Source organism: Pteropus alecto, unplaced genomic scaffold (genome assembly GCF_000325575.1).
Source record: "Pteropus alecto unplaced genomic scaffold, ASM32557v1 scaffold433, whole genome shotgun sequence".
NCBI lineage: Eukaryota > Metazoa > Chordata > Mammalia > Chiroptera > Pteropodidae > Pteropus > Pteropus alecto.
In genome coordinates, this window is record NW_006433953.1 from 242,869 (window position 1) to 259,494 (window position 16,626).

General features: G+C 44.2%; 2 protein-coding genes across 4 annotated transcripts in view; both read left to right on the top strand.

Annotated features, from left to right (window-relative positions):
- RAB5B (RAB5B, member RAS oncogene family) overlaps window positions 1-10,585 on the top strand; it is a 14,566-nt gene extending 3,981 nt beyond the window's left edge. For all 3 annotated transcript variants that reach the window (XM_025044665.1, XM_006908877.3, XM_025044663.1), the window contains exons 2-6: window positions 5,270-5,532; window positions 6,612-6,763; window positions 7,029-7,151; window positions 7,708-7,801; window positions 8,082-10,585. In XM_025044665.1, the coding sequence (XP_024900433.1) occupies window positions 5,370-5,532; window positions 6,612-6,763; window positions 7,029-7,151; window positions 7,708-7,801; window positions 8,082-8,197 (648 nt within the window). In that variant the 5' untranslated portion in view covers window positions 5,270-5,369 and the 3' untranslated portion in view covers window positions 8,198-10,585. The remainder of the gene's footprint in view (window positions 1-5,269; window positions 5,533-6,611; window positions 6,764-7,028; window positions 7,152-7,707; window positions 7,802-8,081) is intronic.
- Window positions 10,586-12,506: 1,921 nt separating this feature from the next.
- SUOX (sulfite oxidase) lies at window positions 12,507-16,601 on the top strand. The gene is made up of 4 exons (XM_006908878.3): window positions 12,507-12,600; window positions 14,000-14,059; window positions 14,322-14,499; window positions 14,733-16,601. The coding sequence occupies exons 2-4, from the start codon at window positions 14,010-14,012 to the stop codon at window positions 16,140-16,142; spliced, it is 1,638 nt and encodes a 545-aa protein (XP_006908940.1). The 5' UTR covers window positions 12,507-12,600; window positions 14,000-14,009; the 3' UTR covers window positions 16,143-16,601.
- Window positions 16,602-16,626: the final 25 nt, after the last annotated feature.

A 16,626-nucleotide genomic window follows, 5' to 3' on the forward strand; every position in this document is an offset into this window, starting at 1 on the left:
AAGACTTTCATTAAGGCAGTGACTCGTTGATTAACATGGGATCAACACAATGAAAGAGCTGAGCCAAATAGTGGAACTCTCAATTCAAGATTTTGGTAATTTGGGGTCTAGACAAAGTTGGAAAGTTGATGTTTACTGATGTTGCCTTATATTCCCTACTCAGTAAATCTCTCACATTAATCCTGCAAAAGTTACCACTTTCTCTATTGCCTTCCATTAAATTGCTTCTTTCAGCTATCCTGGCAGGGGTTGGTCAAGACCTTCAGGAGAGACATAATAATGAGTGAGTCCTTTTGTCAGAAGGATATGGGACTGGATCCCAGTTCCCAGGGAAGGCCTAGGTCTTCCTAACTTTTTAGTCCCAAAGGAAGTACTTATTTAAACTGAATAGAGAGGGAGAAACTCTAATCTAATCTAAGCTCTTGTTCCTGTCCTGGTGTCCTCTTCAGAGTTCAATTTAGAGTTCTGCATCTCTTGCTTCCTTAAGAGATATAACAGTAAAAAGTAGCAAGAGTACCTGATTAGGAGTACTTGCTAGAAGATTTGCTACTAAGCAGCTGTGCGATAGCTGTCTGTATGTTAACACCTAGCAAGTTGATTAATTTTATGTGCTTTGGTTTCCTCAGCTATAAAATACAGAGATTGGACTAGATGACATCTACACTGCCTCTTATCTGGCAAACTGACATTACGGGGCTGACATTTGGGAGTGGGCTACACCCCAGGGGTCATATCCTTGGAACTCCATCTCTGTTGATAGGTGGTAGACTTCTGGAGGCTTCATATATAGTTGGCATAGGGACTCAAAGCTACCAAGTGGAAGGAGGCCTGAGGAATGGAGTCTTGCTCTAGCTGGGTCTGGCAGGCTGGGAAATCTTTCCTCTTCATACTTTCCTGCAATGCTGGAAGAGCTGTCCACACTAAAGAACTTGCCCAATCACCTTCTTCCCCACCATCCCAATGGGCTGATGCCACGGTCAAGCCCCTGTTTTCCCTAGTTAATGGTCATTTGATAAGCCATTCTTGCAGAGTTGCACTTCTGAAGGAAGTTAAATCTGACTTCTTTTCTCAACTGAAAGAGCTGAAAAAATACTCCCCCCCCCTGCTTTTTTTGCCTCACATTTGAAGGTAATAATCATCACACCACTTGACTGGTTGGCTATGGTTTATTCTTTGCCTTTGAATGGATCTTTTGCCCACTGTCAGCTCTTGGCAAAAAAATCACCAAATAGGAGAGAAATCAGTTGAATCTATATATATTATTTCATTTCTGTACCCCTGATCTTTTGAAAGTCTAGCTATTGTATAAAAAACATGATACCCTTTTAAACATGTTGGGATTAAAGATCAAGGCACAAAGGTGGGCAGCCCATCGATTACTGTGAAAATAGAAGGTAGGACATACTGAAGGTGATGCATTGGGGTTGGAAGTAGTCTTTTCTAACTAACAGTTACTAATCCAAGATAATCCAAGGTTGCTTAGTAGCAGGAAAGTTTGTTGATCATGTCTGAACTCTGGTTTGAGTTAGCTTCTGTGGGGTTAGTGACAAGGGCTTTGCAGCCCAGAGTGTGTCTAACTTTGCTGTCTTCACACTCCCCCGACTCCTACTGTTTTCCCAGACCTAAAGTAATGAGTCTGCCCATGATAGTTCAGCCCATTTATCTCCCATGTTTTCCTTTTGTAGAGTTAGTAACTTTGAAGCTTAGTGTTCTACTTATTGGATCACATGCTTCAAAATAGATATAAATGTGAGAGAATAAATTGAAAAATCTGTTAACTTTCCTGTTGTTTCTTAGGAGTGAAGTATATGTATGTCACCTAAAGAAACTTGATGAGCTTATCATCTATAGCTTTTTTTCCTATTGTGTCATTTGTTTTCTGTTTTAACATAAATTTTATGATGGCCTAGTCTTTCTCTATGGAACAGTGAATATAAAGTGCCATATAAACATGTTTTTAAAAATAATTCGTCCTCACAGATGCTGAGAAAGCCCTAAGAAAAACATTTCTTAAATGTACCCAGAACTTTGGAATTGAATTCAAATTCTGTTCTTTGCTACTTTCACCTGTCTCCCCACCACCCACCCCACCCCAATTCTTATAGGTAAGGAAACTGAGACTCAGAAAGGCAAAAGGAGTGAATAGCCTAAGATCACGGTGAGTTAACTGTCAAAGCAGAGAATAAAACTCAGGCTTGCCCAATTCTGGAGCCCTTGCCACTACACAGGACTGTCTGTCTTGTTTGGCTTTCCATTTTCATAACTACTCCATACCTTTAGTAGCAGGGTTCAAGAATCCTCTGACCCCTGGAGAGCTATACTCAGCCCTCAACTTAATTTCGTCTAGGAATAAAATTAACCATGGCCAATAGGTTGGCCAGAGACTTCCTCCCATTCCCACTAACCTATCTTTCAATGTCAGGCCTCTTCAAAGCAGTGTTTTTTAAACTTTTTTGATCACAACTCATACTTAAAAAAAATTTTTTTTACATCTAATTAAGTGTTTTCACAAAAAACTATTTGCAATACACTTAATTTTTTAAAATATTCTTATGATCTACCAAGTGATTTCAAGGTCGCTATTGACTTAGAGCCAGTTTGAGAAACACTGCTCTAAGGGTTTGAGGATGAAAACAGCTAAAGAACTGTGACACTGGTTAAGAAGTTAATACTGATTCTTACAGTATTGGTTAGCAGAATTTTGGATTTCATGGACCAGTTAATTTAAATTTAAGGAGTTTTATTTTTTCCAGGTAAGGATATTTAGAAAGCTTACTACTGCCTATCAACACCATTTTTAAAAATTGTTTAGAAAACTATTTTTGAAAATATATTTCCTGTTAAATTATGCAGAATGAAAAATGGGAATCTTTTACATACCCCTTTCCTCAACCCAGATCTCCTCAGAGGTAACCCCTACTAACAGATGGCTGTGTATCCTTCCATACCTTTTTCTATGCAGAATTTTATTTTATAGAAATGGGACTGAGCCATGTATTTTGTTCCAACAGTTTTTTTTAATATACTTTACCATAGGTCTTAGAAGATTTTTTTCATGTAATACATATATTTAGCTTTGAGAGAAAATTGATTCTAAGAAAGAAGTTAGAAATCTTGTTATAAAGGAAACTTTTAAATTGAATAAACTCAGCTCTATAAAATACTTGCTATATCATCTTTATTTTTATCATTTCATCATAGACCAGTGACAACTTCATCACAAAACAGCTCATGTGTATCTGGATTCTTTGGATCATTGGCCTAGGGAACTACAGAATACCCAATAGGATCAGAGTAATTTGTTTCACTCCTCTGTCTTACTCTAGTCTACTTTGAGACTTTTCTGTGTTCTCACTTCTATCTCATTTCTCTGCTGACTTTCTCTTTATACTTTTGCTTTTTCTCTACCTCTTTCATATCATGGCTGATTTTTAGGAATATATTGATAACGAATACTGAATATACCATAGTATATTAAATTGATCTTTCTGTCAGGGCCACTAAATAACAATACCTATCTTATTTATTAGCACTATGCTAAATACATCTTTCATTTAATCCTCATAGCCACTCTATGAGATAGGTATTTTTCTTGTTTTATAAAAGTAGAAGGTAAGGCTCAGGCAGAGAAATTTTCTTTCGGTCATATTAATAATGATTAGTAGCTTAATAGTCATTTGAGTACTTTATGTCAAATACTTAAGTTCTTTATATGTATTATCTCATTTAATCCCCACAGCAACCTTATGAAGCAGCTGTTCAGAAGGCTATTATCAAGTATATAACTGATGAAACGAGTGCACAGATAAGATTTAGTAACTTGCTTTGTGGCATCCCCCTCCCTCTACCCTTTCCCACTCTGATAATCCAGAGTTTCACAGCTAGTAAGCAGAACTGTAAAATAAACCCAGTGAATTGGACTTCACAGCCTTTGTTCCTCTGTAGTGCCTCCTGTATAATTTTTCTGCCTTTACTATCTTTACTGTCTCTTCTGTCTTTACTAGGATTGCAGAGATTTTTTAACCCTGATTTGATTCCAAAACAACTTGCTATATGAGAAAATAATGTTTCCCACATACACCGTAGAGTATGATGTTTGTGGAGTCACTAGAATCAACCTGGGAGAAGGGAAACATGAATTTGAGCAAGCAAACTACAACCCAAGCAATGCTTAGGTTTTAGAGAGAGGTTTGCACTCTGAGATCATGCTCACTTTTCTTTAAATCTCATAGTTCCTTTCCCCTCAAAGTCAGGATGATGAAATATATTCAGGTTTGGATGATTAGATTCCCAAAGTCCCAATTTCTCTCTCTTTCTGTCTCCTCCACCACCAGCTTTCCTACCCTCTTGGAAGGTAGAGAAGGTGGTTCAGTTTATTCTTTCATCAAATATTTATTTCTTGAAGACTTATCCCCTACACCATCCTCTGGAGACTCCTGCATGTGTTTAGAAGGCACACCTTTCTCTGCCTCTAATTTGGAGAGTTACAGCTATTAGGTCCATTTAATGTGGAGGGCAATCTAATCCCTAAGTACCAAGAAGACAGCTGCAAGTTGAAACCAGGTCAAGCCTGCTGACTCTTAGACTTGACTTTCAGACATGGAGAAGTGGCAGAAAAAGTGAAAGAGTTGACACAGAATGTGGTCTCTTGATTGTGTTTCTCTATTAACTTTTGACCAGAAATGAGAAAGGATAGATTTTCAGAAATGTCACAAAGACTGGTCATATATGAAAGATACAGAACCAGAAGCTTACCCCTCTACTCTTAGGAGGGGTGACTTATCCTGCACCCTTAGAGTGGATCTCTCATTTTGAAAGCTAGAAAAAGAAGAAGAGAGAAGGACAGCCTCAGTAGATTAAGGCAATACTGGGGATCTCTAGGGTACTTGTGGATGGATCTAAGCGTTCTTCACGCCAACTGAAAGTTGGTCAATTTGTTGTTCTTTCGAAGACCCAGTGAAGAATTAATGGGAGATTAAAAAGTTCTTTCAGACAGTTTTCAGTCTCTCCATTTCAGCTCCCTTGGCAGTTGGGTATTATGTGGTAGGGCAAACTCTACTTCAGATGCAGTTCTTACTTTTATTGTTCTCCACTCTTACCACTGACTGTTGCCCGGGACTCTGTCAGTGGTGTAACCTTTTTAATGGTGGGTGATTATAAGAGTTAAATCTTCATGGGAGCAAAGAAATGGAGATTCTATCCCTTGTCTAAAAAGTGATTGTAGCTATAATGGCCCTGTGTTTAATTTTGCCCACTTTTTTTCTTGCAGGACTGTTGAAGCCTGGAAGTCCCCTCCCCTTCCCCCTCCCCCCTTTGCCGCTTTGTGGCATCCCCCTCCCTCTACCCTTTCCCACTCTGATAATCTAGCCATGACCAGCAGAAGCACAGCCAGGCCCAATGGGCAGCCCCAGGCTAGCAAAATATGCCAGTTCAAATTGGTCCTGCTGGGTGAATCTGCAGTAGGGAAGTCTAGCCTGGTATTACGTTTTGTCAAAGGGCAGTTCCATGAGTACCAGGAGAGCACCATTGGAGGTAAGTATCTCAGAGAAGGAAGAGCTTCACTGCCTTTTAGTAAGGCTTTTGAAGGGCGATCTAGGGACCTGATTGTGAAGCTGGCCCTCTTAGCTCCCTGGAATAGAAATCCTTTATAAAACAGAAAAAAACTGCCACAATGCCAAAAAACAGGTAGAAGAAAGTAAGAAAAGTTGAACTTTGTGCACCAATAAAATCACTAATTTTTTATCTGTCTTCCTTCTCCCATTCTCATCTTAATCTCAGTGAAGTTCAGTTTAGTGTCAACTTGAGCAGGGTTGGTTTGGAGCAGTGATTTGTAATCAAAGATCGCATCATAATCATCTGGAGAGCATTTTCATCCTATGCATGCTTGGGCCCTACCCTAGGTCTACTGATTAGTCTTGGAGGTAGGGTGAGATTGGCAAAAGCGTAAGCATGTATATTTGGAAAAGTTTCTTAGATGATTCTAATGCACATATCTGGTAAAATAGAGACTGGAACTAAATACAGAACTAAAAAAAGATAAAGAGCATCTACCTTTCCCACCTTTGCTACCTTTTCCTTGCCACTACCCACTAATTCAATAAAGGATCTTTTGTAAGAACTCTCACATTACTACTACTCCACTTTTACTAGTCACCTTGGAAATGTGTTCTTGGACCAGCAGGAGATTATATGAAAAAAGTAACAGCCAAATAACACTGATAATGGTGGGACCTCCCATCAAGCTTTAAAATCTTCTAATCAAATCTTGATGTGACTTATCTAAAGCCTATTATCTCTATGTCATTACCTCTTATTCTTCTAATTTGGTTAGAAGAGGGATGACTCTGGTATGAGTGCCAGTTCTTTCAATCTCTCATAATTTATGATGTGTACCCATTCCTTAGCTAGAGAAACTTCTGGCAGGAAGGGCTTAGCCAAGCAGTCTTAATCTTGGTTCTAGGACCTATATATGAGAACACTAAATCTTTTCTTGTAGCTGAATGGCCCGGGTTGTGACTAGTCTTAAAATAAGAGTGAAGATATTGGGGAGAGGGGAGGTGTTCCCATTCATCCTCTCACTTACCACTTCTCCTTCATTCTCTCATCCATAGCGGCCTTCCTCACCCAGTCTGTTTGCCTAGATGACACAACAGTCAAGTTTGAGATCTGGGACACAGCTGGGCAGGAGCGATACCATAGCTTGGCCCCCATGTACTACAGAGGTGCCCAAGCTGCAATTGTGGTTTATGACATTACTAATCAGGTAAGTGGGTTGAGAAGATTATCCCTGCTTTTATTTACAGGAATTAGGTGGGGTAGAGAAAACAGGTTCTTGAAAAAGCAAAAATAAGAGTGCAAATTATGCTTCAAGTGCTGCGAATACAGAGGTAATGAACTTTAAGAGACAGGTGGTTTTCGTGAGGGAAGACCGCCGAGAAGAGTTGAGTTTTGAGCCTGGACTTTGAAGGTGATGGGCCTGGATTGTTAGTCATTCCAGCCCAACCATTTTCTTCCTCATGTTCTCCTAGGAAACTTTCGCCCGAGCGAAGACATGGGTAAAGGAACTACAGCGACAGGCCAGTCCTAGCATCGTTATTGCCCTGGCAGGGAACAAAGCTGATCTGGCCAACAAGCGCGTGGTGGAGTATGAAGTAAGATGGCCCATAGAGTCTCTCTCTAACACACTCCCTTGTACTTCGGACCTCTTTTTGTCCAAACCTGCCCTCTCTGGAAACCTCATCTGAGGACATTCATCATCTCATTCCCTAGTTCTGCACCATGTTAAATACAGCAACAGTGTGACCCTAATGACAGCCAGGAGATTTTAGAGGAGTCAAGAAAATTCCAGAGCAGAGGGGTAGGGAGTACCAACTGTTGGGGGTACCAGTGTGGAAATAGGAAGGAGGGAGCAATGGAATTTGAGGTAAGGGACTATTCAAGTATCAGAACCCAAAAGCCCCCAACCAACTTACTTTCTCAAATATAAGTAAGATTCCTGATATCTTGTTTGTTGCATTAAGACATCTAGACCATGGGTTATCCTTGAAGGAGCTGCCACCAAAACATGGGTCCAGGGCCAGCTGGCTCAGAGGAGCAATTAAGGGGAGGAAACCTAGGATATTGCCTAGCTCTGGTGCTGTGTGGGAGTGGAAAGGCAATACTTGTTTCTTCTCTACATTCTGAGCATCACCACCCCACCCCTTGCAGGAGGCCCAGGCATATGCAGATGACAACAGCTTATTGTTTATGGAGACCTCAGCCAAGACAGCTATGAACGTGAATGATCTCTTCCTGGCAATAGGTAAGGTCTCACTAACACATCATAAAGAGAGATGGGAGTGTCTCCTCTTGTGAAAACTTTGAGTATAGAAATGCCTTCACTTTCCATTGTGACCTCCATCCTTTAGCTGCAGCTTGAGCCCCCTCATCTTTAATATAGTTTACAGTGAACCCTCTCCTCTTCAGAACATTTCTTTTGATGTCTCATATTTCCTCTTTCCCCCTATTTCTCCCTCACCCAATAGTTTGGAGGGTGGATAAGTAAAATCTACCATGTTTTGTTCCCTTCTTTTTATCTCTAGCTAAGAAGTTGCCAAAGAGTGAACCCCAGAATCTGGGGGGTGCAGCATGCCGAAGCCGAGGTGTGGATCTCCATGAGCAGTCCCAGCAGAACAAGAGCCAGTGTTGTAGCAACTGAGGGGGTGGCTAGCAGCAAACAAGTGTGGAGCTAGCACGAGAGCTAAGAAGTAACCTCCATTCCCACCCCTCAGCACACAGCCCCTACGGTAACAGCACACTGAGCCCTGGCTCCCAAGGGCTGCCTCCTGACAGCTCCGTCATGGCACTTTTTAATGCTTCAGCAACCAACACCAGGCAGCTGTTGCCACTGGTCTCCTACCCCTACTCTGGGGCTTGGGGTCAGATCCCCCAGGACTTACCTTCCAAAACAAACTTTCTTCACTTTGTATTATAGGTGCAAGACAGTGACCTACTTATCTTTCCTCCTCCCCATTTTTTCAGAAAACATTTTTTTGTTTGTTTGTTTGTTTCCTGCCCCTTCTCCTGCTTTTGGTCAATCCCAATTCGTGATCCCCTTTTCTCCTCTCCCCAGGATGGAGAAGGTGGTGAACCCAGGAACTGAGGAAGGAGATTTCCAATTCAGTCACAGTAAGGGCCCTGGGGGAGAGTAAGGCGTGGAGCATGAGGGAGTAAGGAAAGATTTCCTTTTTGGTTTTATCTGGTTGGAGTTTCTCATATTTAACAACAGTGCAGTATCCATGAGTTGGCCTTGTGGAGGATGTTTCTAGGTAGAGTGAGAATGGAAAGGCAAGCTCTCAGGCACCAGGTAGGAGTTGTGTTGTTAGCTAACTGGGTGGAGGTGGAGGAGGAGGTGGAGATGCTAGTTTGGAGGCCTAGTTTCCCCTCACTAGCCTTTTTAGGTAGTGTCTCCCACATAGTGGGGGAGACTCCGGACCCCTGAGTCCAAAGAATCTTCACTGGTTGCCTGCATCTTTGGCTCTGCTGTGATCTAATTGGGGGAGGGACCTGTTTCTGATACCCATCCTCTGATTTATACGTATGCATTTTTTTTCTCTCTGGCCTTTAGATGGCCTCAGCCTCAGCCACTATAGCCCCCTGCAGTTTGCACTTTAATTGATGGTAGTTCAGTTGGGATACTTGTTTTATGGGGGGGTTGATGGATTTACCTGCCCTCTCACCTTTTTAATTAAATGGAATCTGAGATGTATATGAGATTTCGAGAGGGACTATAGAGAACAGTACCAGTGGCAGCTACTCAAGCCCAGTCTTCACTGCTAGCTTCCTTCGACTCTGATTCTTAACCTAATTTCTTGCCATCCTAGCTCTTGGGTATAGATTTGCCTTTCCTGGGGAATTAACTGAAGCAACTGGAGAGAGGTCTCAGGATAGAACAGGCCATGGTAGGGGGTGAAGAGGAGTTAGACAAGAAGGAGGAGTTTCCTCTCCTTTCCTGGAGTTCGTGTTCAATTTGATCCACCCATTACCATTCTTTTCTACTTCCCTGTAAATAGGTATTATCTTTATTCCCACTGTACAGTCTGTTCAGTTCTCTACCTCCCATCAGGCCCCATTTCTTCTTTGTTAGTATCTTCAGTTTAGTCCCTCCGTGCTTATTCCCATACCCATCCCCCATGTAACCAGTGGCTTAATCTATATACCACTAGGGGCTATCACCACAGAGGCCTACTTGTGGCCCCCTCATGGCATAACACCTGTTCCTGTGGACAGAACTACTGGCACTGAAGGTCCTTCACAACTGTCTCACATCACCAGAGGACATTGATCCTTTCTCAGTCTCTAGCCTCTCTTCACATCCCTTCTTTGGGAAGGCATCAAGACAAGAGAGAACTCTAAACTTATTCCAGTTGTGGGAAAATTGGGGGAAGTAAGATAGTGAAGGCCTCAGTGACCTAGGATCGGAAGCTTTCTGCCCTTTTGGCTTGAAGACTTCCTTCTGTCCCAGAGTAGCTGAGAAATCCATGAAGCTGAGATTCTGAAAGATTCAGCTTCGATTCTTCCACTTGGGCCTCAGTTCCCTTTCTTTTACAGGGACAGCCTTAGTTCCCGTGGCCCTGAAATACATTTCCCCCTTTTCCAACACCCAACAGCACCCCGTGAATCTTTACGAGTGGAAGAACTAGAATGGTTCTGAAGTCTCTTAGAAATGAAATTCTTTATCTCTGCAGCAGAAATGAAGATGTTTCATTGCCTTGGGGCTGGGAAATCATTTCTCCAGGTTTCCTCTTCCCTCTCCCGCCCCCTTAGGAACGGGATTGGCCTTAGCTTCTGGGCCTATCTGCTGTCTTCCTTCTACTTTCCTTTGAGCTCTGTTGGGCTTGGGGATCTTAATTTTTATTTCCCAGCTTTCATTTTTTTCTTCTGATCAGTTATTTTGGGGGGGGGAAGGTTCCTCTTTTTTTCTTCTAAGAAAGCATTTGCCTCTTTCCCCCTTTCTTCCTCTTTCAACATAACAATCGTGGTAACAGAATGCGACTGCTGATTTACCGATGTATTTAATATAAGTAAAAAAGGAAAAAAAACTGTATTGGAGTGTTGCTTCTTTTTGTTGTTGTTGTTGTTGTTGTTATTTGTCTGTTTGATACTAGAAATTTGGAAGAAAGGACACCCAATAATGTTATTGAATCTGAAACACACCCTTTCCTGCATATTGGTGCCTCCTTAGTCCCTTTAATCTTGTCTTTCATAGTGAGGTAACTCAATTTGGAACATAGCCCCTATATTGCCGTTTAATCACTCTTATTCCAAGGCCACTAGAGAGCTCATAAAATCTGACCATAGCCTTTTTTTAGGCCCTCATAACAGAATGTATATATGGAGTAGGGGTGGAATCTATGGACCTTTGGGCAGACAGTTGTTGAGATTGGAGAATGGTGGAATTCGTGACTCCTTTGAAGTATGCAAAAATGTATGTGCATTTCTCTAGGGAGCAGGTCCTTATTAGTATCTCAAAGGGGATCGTGACCTAAAAAAGTTTTTAAAAATCACTACACTAGCATTTTTGATGGATCATGTGACTTCTACCCCAACAGGAAAATTTCTTCTAGATCTGTATTTGTTTCCTACTGTACATGGAGGTAGGTAGGGGGAAATGATACAGAGAAAAGATTAGGTATGTTGCAGGAGGAGTTTTAAATTCCAAAGAATCTGAAAGACAGGAAAGAGGACTGGTCCCAGACAGATCTGGCATTTCAGTCCTGTTCCTGCCGACTTACCAGCTGTGGCCTTAATCAAGTTACTTAGCTGCTCTCTACCTGTTTCTCCTGTAAAATATATGTTGAGGTTTCAAGGTCAATTATGTACAGCATGTGTGCAGCATGCAGAGAAGTGACACTTATTAGTGAGAAGTCTTATCCCCATGGCTTTAGAAAGTAGCTGACTTCCTTGGGCTGAGCTTGTTTTTTAAGACTGATAAGTCTGGTGTCAGGGCTCTCCAATGATTTAATTGTACACAGTTGAGTTGGAAATCTTTCTATTTCCCAAAACTTCAGAGCCAAAATCACCTTTTCAGTGTCAGTTCCCCTTTATGTACATTTCTTAGTACCTGCCCCGGCCCTCATGGTTCCTTGATTCCTGATAAAAGCTCTAGTTCAGTTTCAGAGAGCAAAAAGCAAGGGGAAATGATCTTCCAAAATTAAAGATTAAGACCTTCACTGAAAGTGAGTAAGGTTGTAGCTCAACTTTCTTTTCTCTAGAGGGCAGTGTAGATACGTTTGGCCCAAGTTCACAGCCAGCCAATGACAAAAGTTTTCAGTTCACGAAATAAAAAGGTTAATAGCAAACGATTTAGTGTCCTTTACTCTGAGATTATGAGCGATTATAATCCTAATTTTGGGTATTAAATGTCACTTCTCTTGTTAAACGACGATTTTTTAAAATTTTCTTAACTAAGCAAAATAAAAAAGATGTCTATTCCAGTGTTGTGTGTTCCATAATTTGGGGAAAAATTCAACTAACCCAAGGAATCTCAAAGTTTTTGAACCACTATTTAGTCGTCGTTTCTGCTGTCATTTCTGGATATAAGAGAATTGAGTGCTTGACCTTGTTTTTTCTAAAAGACAAACAGGACGGTTTCAGTTGCAACACAGATTTGTCAAAAACAGGGTAGAGGCAAATTTCATCGCCTGGAAGAAAGTGGGCTGGATCCCGAAGCTTCCTCCAGTGAACGGCTGTAGAGACGGGGCGGGGGCATCTCAAAGTCTTCCACCTCCCAATCTTTAAAGTCCTCATTACCTTCCACTGCCAGGGTTCCTTCCAGGACATCAGTGAGGGTCCCATTCCTTGTCTAGCCTGCATGGGAACAAACCTGTTTTAGCTTTAAGCCCTGGAGGCGCCCCGCCTCCCTTGGCCTGCAGGAGGCGGGCACAGCAGCTAGGAGGCGGCCCGCAGCCCGCCTATGGTTGGAGGATGAGCCGGAGGGGAGGTGGAGGAGCTAGAGTGGTCCTTTAACTCAGTCTCAACGTCATGGCGCTGGCTCCGCCCCTTCGCCAGCAGTCTCTGGGCGCCCGGCAAGTAAAAGCCACCCTGCAGACGTCGAACAGGGTAAGGGTTCTGGACCAGGGAGAGGGAAGAGGAGGAGAAAGAGTTGGTGACCCAGGTGATGGCGGGGGCCTTGGTACCCAGGGGTGCTGCCAACCCCAGGGACAAAAACACTGCCAGTATTTGCCTCCACTCCCGCTGACCTGGTGCTACTGGGGCGAGGGTGTTGCTACAAGACACTCGTGTCAGGTGCTGGGTAGTGGCATGGGACCGGGTGCTTGTACCCCAATGCTAGACATATCCTACCTAAAATGCCCCTGAGGAGTGAGGAGCCACCACCCTTACAAGGGGGTGGCATCTGTTTTGTAGCAGCAGGCTCCCTCTCTCAAAACCTGGGACATTGAACTGACCGAGTTCACTGGCAGGTCAGTCCTACCTGCACTGCTCCCGTCTGGTTCTAGTGGGCAGGTGGGAGGGAGAGTGAGGGGCCTATGGCCCAGGGGTAAAATGCAGACTCTGCTCCTACTCCTATCTCCCTCACAGTTCCTCTACCTGCCCCTCTCTTTTAACATCTTATCAATAATTGGGACTCTTCTCACCCCTCTCCACTTTGGCCTCCTGAGGTCAGCGATCTGTTCAGTGCTCTGATTAAACTGCTGCAGGGCAGAAAGCAGAAAAATTACCTTCCTTCTCTAGCCCATCCCCTGACACCCTGGCCATTAACTCCTCAATTTGCTGAGCTAAATGGAGTGACATAGACAGGGGTGGGGACTCTGGGTTGGGGTTCAGTTCCCAGCTAGGTTCAATTTTTTAAGGGTGAATGGAGAGAGTAGGTGGAGAGAAAGGCCTTCAAAGATAATGTTGTTTACTCGTCACAGTAGCTCTGCTAGGTAGATCTCATTTCATAGATGAGGATGCCAATTCAGAGAGGCTTGGTATGTATGTTGCCTAGGGAACGGGGCTGGTTAATGGCTACACACACCCAAAGCAGTTAGACTGCAGAATCTGGGCTCCTTCACCCCATTAGGCTGCCACTACCCTTTTCTCCTTTTTGTTCCTGTTTAAGTCAGTCTGCCCCTCAGTTGTCTGCTCCTGACTTCAGAAATAATAAACCAGCAAACTGGACAATACACATTTGGCTTCTACCGTTTAGACTCTTTGCCCCAGACATTGTTCTCTGTAGTGGACAAAGTAGAGAGTGGAGGATGGGAGATAGGTGATTCTAGAAGAATCACTCACCCCCATTCCCTTTCATTCTGTCAGCACAGTCTCCCTAAAGTGCTCCAGGTTTTCTCTAAGGGCCCATTTGGACCCCTACTCCTACCCTTTGGCCTTATTACCAAAGAATAAGACTCCCCATTTGACCTCCTCTGTGTCTTCCTCCCATCTGTTCCCTCAAACTGCCCTAATTTCATCCCTTCCCAAGAATCCCTATCTTGATCCTGGAATCTTCTTCCTACAGGTCTGCCACAATGCTGCTGCTGCACAGAGCTGTGGGCCTGGGACTCAGACAGGCCTGCAGGTAGGCCACCCCATCCTAAGACTTGTCTCCTAGTCTGTATCTCCCACTTCCAGTATCTTTATGGTGTTTTGTCTTATCTGCTAGATAAGACAGTTGAGTTGGTGGCCAGAAAGAAAAAGGAAAGCTAGATCCCACTTGTCCCACCCATTCCTGGGGAAACTTAAGTTCTAACTGAAGGAATCAGTGGCCAACCAGGGAGAGGTAAACCCCAGGCCTTCACTGATGGGAATTGTGCTACTAAGAAGATCTCTATCTCTTCCAGACTCAAGTCTACCACCTCAAGGATCTGTATTCAGGTCTGCTCTACAAATGATTCATTTCAGCCCCAGTGCCCCAGCCTCTACTTCTCTAGAGATAAGTACAGCACCAGAGGATGGAGAGTCGTGGGGGCTCTGCTAGGCCTCGGGGCAGTGTTGACCTATCGGGACCACCGTTGCAGGGTAAGTGGGGAAGGAAAGGACTTCGCTATCAAAACAAAGGGACCCTAGTGAGCTCCCCAGGCAAGCCAGGCTGTTACCACAGAGCCCAGGGTGATACTGTCTTCATGCACTATAGAAATGAAATCTGCTACCCCATTTCCCAGTGGCCATGACTTTGTGGATTGGTTCAGGGAAAGCTATGGTGATTTCTTAATATTCTGTTCCCTTCTGCCTCACCCCTCCCCTGCCTGCAGGCTGCTCAGGAGTCACCACGCATATACACGAGGGAGGAAGTAAAATCCCATAGCAGCCCTGAGACTAGGATCTGGGTGACCCTGGGCTCCGAGGTCTTTGATGTCACAGAATTTGTGGGTCTACACCCAGGGGGGCCATCAAAGCTGATGCTAGCAGCCGGAGGACCTCTAGAGCCCTTCTGGGCCCTCTATGGCATCCACAACCAGTCCCACGTGCGTGAGATACTGGCTCAGTACAAGATTGGGGAGCTGAGCCCCGAAGAAAAGGCGTCTTCCACCTTGAAGACCTCTGACCCTTATGCTGATGATCCTATACGTCACCCAGCCCTGAAGGTCAATAGCCAGTGCCCCTTTAATGCAGAGCCTCCCCCTGAGCTACTGACGGAAAACTACATTACCCCCAACCCTATTTTCTTCACCCGGAACCATCTGCCTGTACCTAACCTGGACCCAGACACCTATCGCCTGCATATAGTAGGGCCACCTGGGGGTCAGTCACTGTCTCTATCCCTGGATGACTTGTACCAGTTCCCTAAGCACGAGATAACAGTCACTCTGCAGTGTGCTGGCAACCGGCGCTCTGAGATGAGTCAGTTAAAAGAAGTAAAAGGTCTGGAGTGGAGTACAGGAGCCATTAGCACTGCACGCTGGGCTGGGGCACGACTATGTGATGTGTTAGCCCAAGCTGGTCACCAGCTCTGTGAAAACGAGGCCCATGTCTGCTTTGAGGGACTGGACTCAGACCCCATGGGGACTGCCTATGGAGCATCCATCCCTCTGACTCGGGCCATGGACCCTGAAGCTGAGGTCTTGCTGGCGTATGAGATGAATGGGCAGCCTCTGCCTCGTGACCATGGCTTTCCAGTGCGGGTGGTGGTTCCTGGTGTGGTGGGTGCCCGACATGTCAAATGGCTGGGCAAAGTGAGTGTGGAACCAGAGGAAAGTTACAGCCACTGGCAACGGCGAGATTACAAAGGCTTCTCTCCATCTGTGGACTGGGACACTGTAGATTTTGACTCAGCTCCATCTATTCAAGAACTTCCTGTCCAGTCAGCCATCACAGAGCCCAAGGATGGGGAGATGATAGATTCAAGGGAGGTGACTGTCAAGGGCTATGCATGGAGTGGTGGTGGAAGAGCTGTGATCAGGGTGGATGTATCTCTGGATGGGGGCCTAACCTGGCAGGTGGCTCAACTGGATGGAAAGGAACAGCGCCCCGGAAAGGCCTGGGCCTGGCGGCTATGGCAGCTGCAAGCCCCTGTGCCAGCTGGGGAAAAGGAATTGAACATCGTTTGTAAGGCTGTAGATGACAGCTACAATGTGCAGCCAGACACCGTGGCTCCAATCTGGAACTTGCGAGGTGTGCTCAGCAATGCCTGGCACCGTGTCCATGTCTGGGTTGCCCCATGAGAAGGTGAAATGGAACCATCTACTCCCCAAACCACCTTCTCAACCTCTTTCCACACTCATCCTTTAGCCTCATTACCACAGAAAAACCTCTTCCTCCATCCACTTCTTGGATCACATTATACCTTCTTAAGCTACACAAAGGAAGACACATTGCACATTTCCACCCAGGCACCGCCCTCCTTTGACACTGTTACATACCTCTCCTGGCCACTGATCCTGTGCCAGGAGGTGAGAGCTGTAGGGACAGGGGGCTAGAAGTGGAAATAGTAATTCTGGAAACAAGCACTATTTTCTCTTCCTACCCCACCTCCACTTCTAATGTCTATCACCGATGAAGCCTTAGTTTGCTTTTCAAGTGTATATGCAACTTTCTGTTGCCTCTCTGGGTTGTGAGGAGTTATGAGGGGTGCAACTTTGCTAAATATTTCAATAAAGCATTTGTTTAAAACTACAACTCAACGAAGAGAAAATAAGATTCTTTTTT

Bases quoted from the DNA above. Each gene is read 5' to 3' on its own strand.
- SUOX (XM_006908878.3), top strand. From the start codon at position 14,010: ATGCTGCTGCTGCACAGAGCTGTGGGCCTGGGACTCAGACAGGCCTGC. The intron at 14,060-14,321 runs GTAGGCCACCCC...TATCTCTTCCAG, and splicing joins GGACTCAGACAGGCCTGCAG to ACTCAAGTCTACCACCTCAA. The intron at 14,500-14,732 runs GTAAGTGGGGAA...CCCTGCCTGCAG, and splicing joins ATCGGGACCACCGTTGCAGG to GCTGCTCAGGAGTCACCACG.